At 45.5% G+C, this 15,222-nt stretch overlaps 1 protein-coding gene across 1 annotated transcript; it reads left to right on the plus strand.

Annotated features, from left to right (window-relative positions):
- Positions 1–7,164: 7,164 nt before the first annotated feature.
- LOC127297140 (uncharacterized) lies at positions 7,165–13,122 on the plus strand. The gene is made up of 3 exons (XM_051327418.1): positions 7,165–7,439; positions 12,530–12,728; positions 12,819–13,122. The coding sequence occupies exons 1-3, from the start codon at positions 7,227–7,229 to the stop codon at positions 12,956–12,958; spliced, it is 552 nt and encodes a 183-aa protein (XP_051183378.1). The 5' UTR covers positions 7,165–7,226; the 3' UTR covers positions 12,959–13,122.
- Positions 13,123–15,222: the final 2,100 nt, after the last annotated feature.

Genomic DNA, 15,222 nt, shown 5'->3' on the forward strand with positions numbered 1-15,222 from the left:
AGAGAGGAGGGCCAGGGGTCAACGGAGCAGGTCTGGCGACGACGTGGCCGTGCGCGTTCTGGAGCGTGCCGGTGCACGCTCTGTCGTGCGCGTGCACGTCTGGGCATCTCTGGGCGTGCACGGCCTGGCACGTGTGATGCACCATTGCGTCGAGGCTGGTGTCTGGCACGACCAGGAGAGTGTGCGGAAGCGTTTTGACAAGGTTGTGTACGTTGAGAAGGGCCAGAGAGAGAGGTGGAATGAGTGAGGCCATGCCATGCCACGGCATGATTTGTTTTGGTTCAATGGTGACGCCCTAGTGTACCATTCCTTGTCTATTCTGCTTGGCAAAGTCCAGAGAGGTCAGAGAGGTACTAGAGATGACCTAGGGTTGAGGAGAGAGGCCATTGTCCACTGGTTTGTTTGATGTGTGGAGTTGGCAGATTGTTGCTCACAACCTGTTTGATGAAATGGCCGCAAGAACAATATTTTCAAATTTTTGAATGAAATTTGGTGGGTTGCAAACATATATTATTTGCAGTAGAATGGTGGTGGTGGTGGTCAAATTTGAATTGTTTTGCAAAAATCCAAAATGCACATCATCTTAAATCTGTTTCAAAGTCTCTACTTTGCTGGTTCACCATTTGAAATTGAGCAAGAATTTGCAGTGATGGTTTTGATCAAAGTTGTTCACTTTGATGTTGTCTTGGATGAGGTGCAAAGAGTTGTCCATGTTTAGTTTAGAAATCTTTCAAAACATAGGCTCAAAGTGGGCATGATGATGAAAAAGTCACAAGTGACCATTAGTGCATGTGAGCTCATATTTCATTCAAATTTGATTTGATTTGAGTTTCTTTGATTCCAAAAGTGTTAATAAGTGTTTAGTAACCATTTACAACCAATGGGGAAAACCAAAATGGTCTAGGTTAAAGTTTTGCAAACATGGTATAAACCATATGTGAGGGTTTTGTGATTTTCTAACTTTTATTCTTTTTTTTATTCTTTGCTTCACTTAGGCATGGTGTAGGGTTTATTTAGTGTTAGATTGAGTTTGGTAAAGGGTTCAAACCATTTAGGGAAAGTGTGAGTGCATAGGTCAAGATTGGGTATTATGGCTATGTGCCACATATGCTTCTATGCAAGTTTTATTTTATTTTGGTTTCACATGGGATTTAGTTGATAAACCCTAGGTTGGTTTTGTGGAGGTGTTGCAAACCTTCTAATAAGAGTAGAACATAGCATGGTTGATTATTTGCAATTATAGCCATAGGCTTACATATGCTTTTCTTTTTAATTTAAATTCTTTTTATTTATTCTATATTGGATGGTGACAAGAGAGGTGAGGTTCAGGGTTTTGGAATATTTCAAGGTAGTTCACATAAGCATCATGGTAATAACACAATTATCAAGCACAAGTATTATGCATAGCACCTCATTCAGAAAAGTTTTTGTTGGTTCTCATTTTTGGAAAAAAGGGAAATTCATTTTCTCTTTGTTTTAAAATTTGGGATGTTACAACACATCTGCAAGCAGCGGCCTCAATGTTAGAAAGGCTGCAGAGGATCGAAATAAAATTTTATGTATGCATAAATCATGGGTAAAAACTAAATCTAAGAAAAACGTTTATTGTTCGGAGAGGGCTGACATCAGGACATCTCTGCCAGCCGCGTGCTCAACGTTAACAAGATGACAATGGATCCAAATAAAAATTTGACTAGAAAAGTTAGGTAGCCGGAAATAAGGGGGCAAAATTAATCCAAGAAAGAAATGTTTATTTTTTAGAGAGGATTACGACCCATCTTAGGGTCCTCAATGTTACAAATGCGGCAATGGATCGAAATAAAAATCGACTAGACAGAAATCACGGGTAAAAAAATTGAAAAAAAGAAAGTTTGTTATGAAGAGAGACTGACATGGAGGACCCATCTATCATGGGCATAAATGGCTCGACTAGACATGGACTGACATGAAGGCGTCAACCAGATCGAAACAGAGGGCACAATAAAAAAAAAAACACCAGAGACGATGCCATTTGGACCCCACAATGCACGGGGTGTCAATTTGCATTGAATTGGCCGGCGCACCCGAAAATTCCTTATCCACCACGTACCGGGTGACTATGCGGAATGTTTTCCCAAATTCGTGGTGCCAGATGGCCTAAAAGCGAGGAACAAAAGGTTTTCCAATGTACCATGGAAAGAGAAAAATCGTTGTGGATGTTGCATCAACGACCATAGTCGGACTCCCAATTTGTCGTGTTAGCACTGAACTTACCCGTGCATTTTCGGCTAAGTTATGCACTAGTTGAGCATCGACACCAGATCTCCAAGGAGGATAACACATCCGGATTGACTAGATGATTGTCACTACTACACGGCCACACCGGTGTGCTCGAAGTGCAAAAGGACAGTGAGCTTGATGTAGGGAGGATGACGCCCTCTACATAGTGACGGCAACGACCGGACATCTACGACCTTGAGGCAACGTAGGGGAGCGAGGCGAGCTCCGAGAAGGCGGTTCTGATGAGAAGTTGTGCCTACGTCCCACCTTACCCCTAAACTGGAGCTCGATCTACGACCGATTCTTCGAGTGAAATGACCTTGAATAAACATCTTCTTACGTGATTTTATTCTTGTACAATGGTGACTGATCGACATTGTTGATAATAGAAGAAAAAGTAAAAAAATCAATCAGGTCCTCAGGCTGTTGCTCGCGTGTGGATCGACAGCTAGAGCCTAGTGCCAGTTAGAGAAGCACGCGGCCGCCGATGGCATGCTGATGCCGGCATTCGGGATGAGCTTGACTACGGCCTGCATGGAAGGGATATTGGCGGACGAGTCGGCGGAGGAGCTACAGGTGGACGAGGACGGTGTAGGAGCTATGGGCGGACGATGATGCCGGTCTTCCAGTACACATGCGCCTCCATGAAACTGCAAGCGGAGGAGGATGAGGATGAGGTGCACAGAAGGAAAGAAAAGGGATTAGTTTTTAAATAGATTATGAAAATCATATGATAGGATAAATTTAGATTTCCTCTATGAAATTCTACACCTTAGAGGTTTTGGTGCTAAAATAATCTCTATGATTAAGCAGATTACCTAGGGGGATCTGTTGGAGTAAAAGTAAATGATGTTGAGGGAGATTTCTTCCTGACTGGTAAAGGACCGAGGCAGGGTGACCCTGTTGCACCTCCGCTTTTTAATTTTGTAGTGAATGTTTTCTCCAGAATGGTAACTGAAGGAGCTTCCCGTGGCATGATAACAGGGTTGTGCCCACATCTAGTTCCTGGAGGTGTGATTATCTTGCAATATGCAAATGATACTCTCCTCTTCTTAGAAAATAATGAGAGAAATGCTATCAACCTTAAGTGGACTCTTACGTGCTTTGAACAAGTATCAGAGATGAAAATAAACTATCATAAAAGTGAATTGATGGCTATAAACATGGAAACTCTAGAGATTGTCCCTTTCCTGGATATTTTCCAATGTGTAGCTGGAAATTTCCCTGTTAAATATCTAAGGCTTTCTTTACATTTTAACAAACTTAAGAGAGAGGACTTGTAGCCTCTGGTAGATAATCTTCTCGGTAGAATGGCATGGTGGAGGGAAAAACTTTTGTCCACAAAGGCAAAAAGAATCCTCATCCAAATTTTCTAGTATTCCTATTTATATATTGTCCTTTTTAAGATTCTCTAAGTGGGTCTTAGATCTTATTAATACTCAAATAGCTAATTGCATGTGGAATGATGTAGATGGTAATAGGAAAATACACTTGGCCAATTGGCCTTCTATATGTATGAAAAAAGAATATGGAGGTCTTGGTATACCAAATCTCCATGATTTAAATATATGTCTAGTTGGGTCTTGAATTAGGAGATATATTCAAGGTGAGGGTAGCCTGTGGAAGAAAATAGTTGATGCTAAATACAACACTAGAAATCCTAATATATTTTGTTGCCAGGAACCCTTCTGTTTTTTGGAAGGGTTTGATGTGGGAATCTAGGACTGTTAAATTTGGGTACAAATAGAGGTAATGGTAGATCTATTAGATTCTGGGAGGATACATGGTTTGGAAATGCACCTCTATCTACCCAGTATTGGGATATATATTTTGTAGTTAATAAATAAATGAAAATTGTTGTTGATCTCTGGGATGGACAACAGTTGAGATGTGATTTTAGGAGGACTTTTACATGACATATGATAGAAATGTGGTTTGAGATAGTAGAGATTTTCAAAACTATTGTTTTCTCTGATGAGGAAGATCAGCCTATTTGGAAATATGAATCGAAGGGTGTGTATTCTTCCAAATCTTTGTATGCTATTATTAACTTTAGAGGTGTACAACATGTGTTTTTACCAGCAGTCTGGGACTTAAAAATCTCACCCAGAGTTCAAATTTTTCTCTGGATTTTGTCACAGAATAAAATTATGACTAGAGACAATCTTAGACATAGAGGTATATTGAAACCTCTTGTATGTGAGCTTTGCAGTGAGTTAGAGTCTTTTAAACACCTGTTCTTTGATTGCTTAGTCTCTAAAACGCTTTAAGCTGATGTGCAAGAGATTTTTGATTTAGAAATTAATGATTACCTTCTCTTGCCTCTAAATGGCTCTGCAATAAGAGGCTTGAGAAATTTAATGTAGTTTCATCTGTTGTAGCTTAGGGTATATGGAATAATAGAAACCATTTGGTGTTTAACAGAAAAACTTGGTTGTCTATGAAACAAGTACGGGGGCTAATTCTGTCGTACCTAAGGACTTGGCAGATCCCTTTCAAAAAGCTGACATGGGATCTGGTGGAAAGCTGCAAATCCGCCCTGGTGAGAAATCTGAGGAGGTTGATGTCGTTGATGCAGGACTGAAGTGCACTTCTTTCAACTGGATATCAACCTGGAAAACTGCTGCAACGTCTCTACACAATGGATGCGCCTCGGAAGCCTACCTACTGAAGCACCCGGAGAAATCGGACAACATTCATGTGGTGACCTGAAGGGGAAGAGCTTCCAGAAGCAAGAAGTGCTGCGATAATGTGTTGTGATCTAGGTACCTTTGGAGAATAGTTTTGCTAGATGGTTTCTTGCTGTTCTTTTGACTGTAAGTTGCTATGTTGCTGCTCGTTTAGATTTTATGGCTACGACCCCAGATAGTGGTGGGTTAGATCTGTTTAATTTCTCGTCCTGAAAATGCTGTTATGTTTTTATTTTCAATGAAACTCGGGAGCGCTCCCTGTGCATTAAAAAAAGGACGGAGAGGGAGAAGTGGTGGATACTACGCAGGAACCGGTACCCCTCGCGTCGTCTCCTCTAAGGCGATGGGAGGGGCGAAACCCTAGCCCCCCGCCGCCGCCGCCTCCCCGCCTTGCTCCCCCTCCCTCGCCGTCCCCTGAGGCGGCTGCCGGCGAAGTCCAGCAGCGCCTAGGATGGGGGCGGCGGGGATCTGCGCGCGGAACCTCTCCATGGTCGTATTGAGGCAGGCGGCTGCGGGGAGGTTGGTCCTCTCTGGTGCTGTCAGGCGGCTCTCCGCCCGCCGTGCCCCTTTCCAGCTCGGCCTCGCCGGCGTTGGGTGGTGGTGGGAGGTGGTGGGGCGCTGTGAGTGGCTGCCCTGGTTGGGACCAGGTTCTCCGGGGCGGCAGCCCCGGGTGGCATGGACGGTGCCGGCCCTGCGGTGGGCGGCAGCCGTGGCGTGGTATCTTCTTCCTCCCGGCCGTGCGGGCGGCGCGGAGGCGGCAGCTGAAGGTCGCGGCGGCGCGGGGCTGCTCGTCGGCTCCTGCTCCAGATCCCAAGGTGAAGTCTTCTCCTTGCTTGATCTGTTCATCCCCCTGCTCGATCTCGGGCCTGGCAGCCTTGCTCGCCAGATCCGGTGGATGGGCAGGCGGGTTGGTGTTGGGGACATGGTATCGGGGGAAGCCCTTGGTCGATGCTGGCCACGACGAGGACGACGCTGCCAGCGCCGTTCCCCTTCTTGAAGGCCTCGTTGAGGTACCTACCTCTCCGCACCACCACACCTCTGATGGGGCGAAATCCCCTGGTTCCCCGTGTGGACGACGGCGGCGTTGCGACGTCGCTCTCCTTCCTGAAGGCGCCGTCTGGGGTCCTGCAGCGGTGTTGGTCGAACAGTGACGCTTGGAGGTGGCCATGGTGACTCCGGTCGCTTCTCGTTGGTGCGTCTTCGTCCGACAGCTTCGTCTGGTGCTTCGGTGGTGCCTGTGGTGGTGCTGTTCTCGGCGTAGCTCCCTGGGCGTCTATGATGGCTGGCCTAGGTGACTTTGCTCCCTGCTTCATTGTGTTCTTGGGGGAACTTCTTTTCCTCCCGACGGTACGGCGTCCTTTCGATCCAGGGCGAGGGACAGGGGTCCTTTCCGGAGGCGAAGTCAATGAAGCTTTGAGCCTGTTGCCTGTTGGTGTAGACGACAACTCGTCCCCGGTTGCTTCTCCCTTGACCATGCAGCCCTCTGGTCTCTCTCAGCATCGGATAGTGCTAGGTGGCTCAAGCTATGTGTTTTTTGTGTATCCTTAGCTTGCTTGTGTTCCTGTTGTAAGCTGTTTGTAATATGCACGTTGTATCTGCCGTTGTGGCGTTATTAATTTAACGCAGGGCTAAGGCCTTATGTTTAAAAGAGGGAGAAGTGGTCTCAGCGGAGAAGACCACTGTTTTCCGGTTAAAATACCCCTGGCACGTTTGGACAAGCGCCTTAAAATTAGATTTTCCCTAGATTTACAGGTTGTTTCTGTTCCGGTGGATCGACTGAACACATCATTTTAAGGCCACTGCCACCGGTCACGAAACAAACCAGGTGTTACGACTCTGAATAGGATTGCAAACCGACCGCTTTTATACCAAACAACGCCTAAAAGCGCGCATAACTTTGTTCAAAAAAAAAGCGCGCATAATATTGCACCGGTAGGCACTCTCCCTGGTTGCCTATATGAATACTACTAGTACGGGCCTGGAAACTGAGAATAATAGGTATAAGAAAAAAACTAGGGGGAAGAGAGGAACTGCGTACCCTGGTGGTCGGCGGTTGATCTGATCGCCGGCAATCCCCTTCCTTCACCGGACGCCCTCCCGCGTCAATCAATTACATACAGGTAACACCAATTTCCTCTCTCTCTCTCTCTCTCTCTCTCTCTCTCTCTCAGATTGCGTGGGTTCAATTAATCGACGATCTGGTTTGTTTAGGTTAATTTGCAATGACTGGGTCGATCCCGACATTACCATCCTCGCCGGCTCTCGGCGAGCGTGACGATGTCGACGGATTGGAGACCTGGGAGGATCCCATCCCTCGATGATCACAGTTTACTGTTCAGGACCTCTGCGATGCTTTTGTTGCTGCCTCCAAAGCACAGTAGAAGGCCCAAGCAGCCGTCCCGTGAGGAGCGGGCCAAGCGGATAGAGGAGCGTCAACGCAATATCTTGCTCACAGCGCTCAAAAAGTACGCCAAGCAAAATAATATACAGGTACCGTATGCATGTATGTATATGTGGTGCTGGCTGGCTTCTCATGTAGTGGGTATATTTTCTTGCTTTCATGGTCCACACATTTTACAGCCATTTGATGCATGTATCCACTTGATTCGATTTGGCTGATGTTGCTTTTGTCCCTGTATTTGTATTTTACCTACGGAATCAGAACACAATGATGGAATTGAAGATGGAGTATATAGTTTAGATTTTACGATATAGTGAACACTACTAGGAAATGTACTACCGCCGGCGCCCCAGAAACCCTTACCGCCGGCGTTTTTGCATTCGCCGGCGACCACCTCGCCGGTGGTAATGCCTCATCGCCGGCGCCTTCCAATTCGCCGGTGGTAAGAGCCTTTACCGCTGGCGTTTTACCCTATTCGCCGGGGGTAAGTCTTACCGCCGGCGTCTTCCCATTTCGCCGGGGGTATCAGGTCGTAGTGCTGGCGATTTGGAAAACGCCAGGGATACATGAAAATTTCGCCAGTGGTAATATTAACAGGAGAAAAAATAAAAAAACTCGAATTTCACAGTATATACACCAGAATTCATAGCATATACATAGAATATACAGGCAATTACCAGAATGACAGTAAAATAGACATCATTAGCAAGATACACATCATTAGCAAGATACACATCATTAGAAAGTCCCGAAATGTCCATAACATGCATGCATGCATCAATAACACAAGTGTCGACCATATGGTTCAACCATCACGACTCGAAGTAGCACATATTACACAAATACATACAAGTCCAGTCGACGACCTAGCTAAACAACAATGACATAGTAAACTATAGAGGCGGTAGCGGCAAGCATCATCACGATGAAAGGGGTCCTCCACATCTCCCTCCTCTGTCCCGCTCGAAAGTTGGCGTATCGAGTTTCCGCCTCCTCCAAAGTGGTGTACCCCTTGTAGCTGTTGCCGCTGAAACGGTGGACCTGCCTCCTACAGTCTTCCCAGTCCTCGTAGACTCCAGGAACCCTGCCGTGGTAGACGACATAGTACGTCATCTATGCAAACACATAAAAAAGAAATGAAAGTTGTTAGTACATTAGTAGAGAGAGATATAACATAGAGTAGTGCAAAGAAAAAGCATGAAAATTCGCGGCAAAGAAAAAGCATAGAGTAGAGAGAGATATAACATGGTACTTGGTTATGACTAACATTTGCGGCTTCGGCTTCGGCGGGAAGGGACGGATGCCCTCAAGCGTGTTGAATGTTCTGTCGTCATATTCATCTTCTAATCGGCCTTCTATCTCGGCCTTAGAAAGTGCGGGACCATAGTGGAACAAGCCACCATTACCGCAGACATCCCTCCAGAGTATTGTGCAAATGGTCCGCTGGATGGCACGGAACTCGGCTCTCACGTTTTCATCGGTGGTGTCCGCCATGTTCACGAACATCCGCTGAAGACTGGATGGCAACAAGAGATCGTTCTGAGACCTTACAATCGACCTCATCTGTAGGATGGCAAACCAGGCCTCCATCCCATTGTCATGCGCCGATTGCTTGAGGCAGGGGAACTTGGTTATGTGGTTGCACACATAGCAACCTTTCACTTTCTTCTCATGCCTGATTTTGTCGATGCCAACCTCGGCTATGAAGCCGCTGAGGGCTTTATCAAGTGTAGATATTAACTTGGAGATTTATAGATAGTGAATTGAACAAATATAGATACATATGGTGCTGAATCAAGTTTTGGCATCTAAAAAAAGTTCAGAACACACTTGCTAAAACTGGCAAGAAAACACAAGCATAATCTGATCCACAATATGCAGAAAAGAAGAAGACACACAAAGTACTAACAATTGATTTGCTATAATTATCTTAAAGAGTTGACTGTATGAAGTGCACTGTGCTGTGCAAATCTGCAAGATTTATTTTTTCCTTTCCACCCTAGTGTTTCTCAATATGGCACTTATAATTGCTGAATTAACCGTATCTACCACAGTCATAATCCATACTATCACAATATTACAGATGTGTGACACCACCATTTACTAGTGCAAACAAAAACTTCTACACTCTAATGATTTGACTAGTAGTAAACGGACCTCCTTTTCCATACCCCCAAGAGCGGTCCGGGTTCCTTTTCCTTTCTCTTGTCTCCTTTCTTCCGCTTCTGGATCTTTATCTTACCCGCCGGAGGGCAGTCTTTCCAGTTTTTCAACAGAGTATCTATCTCTTCGCCGCTTCGCCTAGGTGGAGGGCCCTCGACCTCATCCTTCCCATTGAACAGGTCTCCACGCTTCCTCCACGGGTCATTCTTGGGAAGCCACATTCGATGCCTCATGTAGACGGTTTTTGAAGACCCGGGATCCTTACCCAGCTGTAAAAATGGCGTCTTTTCCATGCACCTCACACATGCCTTGTGTCCGTGGCACACCTGGCACGCAATATATCCGTATCCAAGATAGTCCTGCACCGTCGTCAACAGTGCGGCTTTCATACGGAAAGTTTCTTGTCCGTAGGCGTCCCAAGTTTCTGTCCCTTCCTCCCACAGAGTGACTAGCTCCTCCTTCAATAGCTCCAGATACAGGTTGATATCGCTCCCTGGCTGCGTCGGCCCTTGGATTAGCATACTCATGTGTATGTACTTCTTCTTCAGGCATAGCCATGGAGGGAGGTTGTACATCCATACAAACACGGGCCAGGTGCTGTGCTTGCTGCTTTGGTTCCCAAACGGATTGAGTCCGTCGGTGCTCGCACCCAACCTGATGTTCCTTGGTTCTTTCCCGAATTCTTCGTAATACTCATCGTCTAATGTTTTCCACTGGCTTGCATCCGAAGGGTGTGTTAGCACTGGGTTTTCAACCCGTTCCACATCACGCATCACCGCCTCCTTTCTTTCCGCGTGCCAGCGCATGAGCTTTGCTTCCTTGGGGTCCACGAAGTACCGCTGCAGACGGGGCGTGAGCGGGAAGTACCACACAACTTTTCGAGGAGATTTTCTTGTCCCTCTCTTGTATCGAGATTCGCCACACTGTGGGCATGTATCGAGATTGGCATGCTCGTTCCGATATATTACGCGATCACCGATGCATGCGTGGTATTTCTGGTGCGGTAAATCGAGAGGGCACACGATTTTCTTGGCCTCCTGTAGGCTACCGGCACACGTGTTATCTTTAGGAAAGTGGATCTTCAAGTATCCGAAGAGTTCGTCCACGCTTGTGTCCGTCCATTTGTGCTTTGCCTTCATCTCCATAATATCGAGAGCGTATCTCAGACGGCTCTCCTCCGTCCCACGAGCTGCATCGTACAACGGAGTTCTCGAGTCTACCTCGAGTTGATCCAGCTTAGCCTTCCGTCTACCAGCGATTTTGGGGTCGGTCGATGTGTTGCTGAGAAGAAGTTCTTGAACATGACGGTCCTGCACGGCCGCGGTTAGCGGGGTATTTCTACTCATGTCCTCGTCGGCCGCATGTTCTTCCCGGCCTTCTTGATCACCATCAACGTGTGCGCCATCCTCTTCAACCTCCTCTCCATTGTCGTGTGGGGCATCCTCTCCATCACCTTCGTTATCATCATCTCCACCATCATCACCTCCATCTTCATCACCATCGATATCATCATCTCCATCATCACTCATCCACTGAGTATGCCCCTCCATGAAACTATACCTGAGCAGGTGTTGATTCACTATGCCTGAGAAGGGGTCAAACAACGATCCTAGCTTGCATCTTCGACAAGGACACATGATATCCTTTCGCTTTTTTCGATACATGTCGGCCGTCGCGCGTTCCACGTATCTATCCACGACGCTTTCCCTCATCGCGATGACCATCGCCGCCTACAAGACAAGATAATTGATTACACCGCCGTCTCGGTTTTCACGGAAAAAATTCGGCATGACCTTTGCTAAATATTGTCATGCTGGAGTTCCAAAATTCGCCGGAACGGAAGTTAATCAACATTCCGGCAAAACATTGGCAACTCAATGTTCCTGCACACGTCAACAAATGCAAAACAATGCATTTACATATATGGAACCGCATCTTTTGCCATCACTAGTGACATAACCGTGAATTTTCACCAACTCATGAACATTCCACTCATTAGCTATATACCTATTAGTTGACGCGACGTCCAAAAGCACCGGAGAGACGCCACACGTCGACTTTTATGCTCGAGAGATCTAGAGATCTAGAAATAGCTAGATCTAGTGGAAAAGGTGGTGGGAGGAGATAGATCTAGATCTAGATCATGCAAATCATGCTAGAGGGGCTAGGTAGTGCATGATTTGCTCAAATACATCATATTTTGTTGGTTGAAATAGCTAAAATGGGTGGGGGAATGAGATAACAAGTGCTTGGGTTGATTTTCCATCACATATGAGTGAGTGAGGGTGGTGGTAGGTGGCTGGTCGGGCTAGCTAATTAAATGGCCAAGCCCAGGTTACCGCCGGCGCCAACATGCGCGTTTGCCAGCGGTAGGGCCCATTACCGCCGGCACCTACGGCCCACAAACGCCGGCGGTAAGTGCAGGATGGGTGGCCCACCAGCCACTTCTTACCCCCGGCATTTACGTTCTAGGGTTCGCCGGCGGTACAACCCTCTACCCCCGGCGGTTTGGGCATAAAACGCCGGCGGTAAGGGCAGGCTGGGTGGCCCGCCGAGCCACTCATTACCCCCGGCATTTGCGTTCTCGGGTTCGCCGGCGGTACAACACGCTACCCCTGGCGGTTTGGGCATAAAACGCCGGCGGTAAGGGCAGGCTGGGTGGCCCGCCGAGCCACTCATTACCCCCGGCATTTTCATTTTCGTGTTCGCCGGCGGTAAAGGCCGTACCCCCGGCGCCTTGCGTTCAGCTCGCCGGCGGTAGGGTTAGGCCACCCTGGAAGGTCTTACCGCCGGCATTTGCAAACCGTACTCGCCGGCGGTAAGGAGTGCTGCTATAAGGCTTTCCCTAGTAGTGGAAATAGCTCACTTACCAGCTCAATCAATTTTGTGGCATCACCGCTTTCATGAAATTTGGAGTAACCTGTATGATTATTATCATTTGAATCAAAATTGTTATTTTTTTATATTGCATACACGGTTGAAGCCGAATGTGTTGTACTGACTGATCTGATTTCAGCCTAGCGAACTAGAGTTTATGGAAGTGAAAGAGATGAGCCTTGTTGTTGAATGCCCGAGAGAGTATGTTCACTACAACTTCCTAGTGAAAAGAGGCTTCTCGGATGGTGAACCCACTATGTTCTTTGCTGAGGTGAAACCTAATTGCAAGGGAGAGGGGGATGTTTATCACTGCACCCCTTTGGAAGAGACTGACTCTGGTAAGTGGTAACTATCTATATGGTACTATTTGAGATAAATTTTCTTCTGCATTGTCAGACATCAGCAGCTAATATATTCTAAATATGTAGGTCATTGTTTTGCTTGCAATCATGGAGCGAAGGACCTTATGCATCCCAATGCTGGTGGCTACTTGGGCGGGCACAAGGAGAATGGTTCCTTCCACATTGAGTTGGTCCTGGATAGTGATGATGATGTTTGTTATCTTTAACGGCTAGAAACTTGCAAAGCAAGATCCTGGGGAATTCGGTTTCTGGATTGCATCATGGGCTCCTAGAGGAAGCAGCGTTTAATTTATGTGAGCAACAAAGTGCTAGCTAGAGCTTAAATGTTGAACATGAATTATGTTTTTTAAATATTGTTTGGTACTCTTCTTGCGGTCATTTTATAACTTGGTGTGATGACAACTTCTTCCAAGTGAGTACTAGAGGTTTTATGTTAATTCTTCATGGTTCATGCCAGTTAGGCCCAAAGAAAGTGTCCTGCGTATTGGCAGTCGGGTCCAAAATGTTGGATGATGCATGTGAATCCTTACGGTGATGTGGCGCTTCGCTGCTAATGACAGTGCCTCACAAACAATGTTCATTCGACAATATTAGTTTTGAATTTGAAACGATACCATGGGATGACTCCTTGGCAGTTCACAAGAACAGTAACAATATCAAACAGTTGGATCAGCAATCCAGCAAAGCTTCTGTCTCTTACTCTAACCAACTTTGTGTTTATGCCATCTTTTTGAAATGCCTAATATTAGGGAAAGGGAGAAGGAAAAGATAAAACTGTTTACAGATTGTTATCTGCCGAACATGTCTGGCGAAGGTTCTTCAGATTTTTCACACAAACTGCCTTAGCAGTAAACCTTCCATCAGAAAATTAGAAGCATAGTGACAAAAACAAGTACAGTAGAAAGGAGGGAATGCAATTAAACAACTGCACGCTGTGATCAAAATTGATCAAAAAAGCAACCAATAATGAAGGCAAACTAGTCAGGCAGTGCAAAGCTGATATCACATTTGCAAATCACAATAAGGCTCCAAGCGATCCAATATGCTTTCGCGAAATGTATTTCATGATGAAGTGTTACAGGAGATGGATGGAAGATATTATACACAAGGTAGAGCTTTTTAGAAAAAAAAGCTAGAGCACCAGAAGGATCCAAATGGAGTTTTCACATCATGAGTACCAAGACTACATTCCTAATCTTGGAGAATAGAGGTATTTCAGGCTATCAGAAGAAACTCTTCCATAACCTCCCGATCCCCAATCAGGGCCGTAGGAGTTCTGGAACACGTAGTAGCCTTTACCATCCTGTGTCACGCCAAAACCAACAATGACCATACAATGTGAAATCTTCTGCCCCCAAGAGTTGGTCTCATAGATAGCATCAGGTGGAATGTCATAAACATCATTGGGACCTAATATGAAGTAATCTTTGGTGATTTGCATATTCCCAATGAGGACATTCCCTTCTCTTAACATAGCACAAGCATTTTCAAACCCAGCTGGGAGTACATTCTCAAATCCATCGATGCGATACCGGTGGAAGTCCTATAAGATTAACATGAAATGCAATTCAGCTCTTGGAATGTTGAAAAACAGTAGCAACGAATAGATGTCAACATAGTTGATATAATATCTATAAACAAGCATGTTTAATTTCAGTTACCATTTGTTCATAAATCAGCAACAGTTTGAATGTACGAAGGTAAGACAAACAAACCAGCAGGCGTTTGATTAAGAGGAAAGGTTCAACCTTCAAACAGGGAGAGCCCATCCATATTTGAATGTAGAGAGTAATATATTGTGTGTACATACTTCAAACATTGCAACAGTATTCCCAGATCATGCTAGAACCTACTATTCTGAATGTGCAAATAATACTACCAAAAGATAAGCAGAATCGCACCTCAACGTTTGCATCTCCATGGTTGTAGGCTGATTCACTTAGAACTCCATTCTCTACCACTTGTTCAAGACAAACAACAAGCTTGTTTTTTCCGTTTCCTTCGTTCCTTCGAAAAATCTGAGTGACAATATCTTGAAGCTGGTTGTGCGACAACTTGATGGTAAATTCTTCAGCTTGATACGCCGTGCCTCCAATATAAATTCTAGCTGCATACTGCTTTCACCTGTAAAGTATTCCCAGACTTATCCACGAGTCAAACAATTCAACAACTGCAATCTCGATAGTACAATTACAATACCTCTTCCTTGTGATCTAACTGGTGGCGCAATGTTTCTGATGTTGAATTTTCTGAATCTCCAGCTGAAGTCCAAATCACCAATCACTTTTTGAAATACTGTCATGTGGAACATACTCATCAGAGTTTGAAAAGAGCTTCTACTAATTGAATCTTTTAAGAAAATCACTTGATAAAACACATACTATGGATGCAACGGAACCTAAAGAATACATAATGTGGTTCGATAAGTTAGATCTTTGCTTATCCTGAAAACATGTACAATTTAATAGAT

Source organism: Lolium perenne, chromosome 4, assembly GCF_019359855.2.
Source record: "Lolium perenne isolate Kyuss_39 chromosome 4, Kyuss_2.0, whole genome shotgun sequence".
Classification (NCBI taxonomy): Eukaryota; Viridiplantae; Streptophyta; class Magnoliopsida; order Poales; family Poaceae; genus Lolium; species Lolium perenne.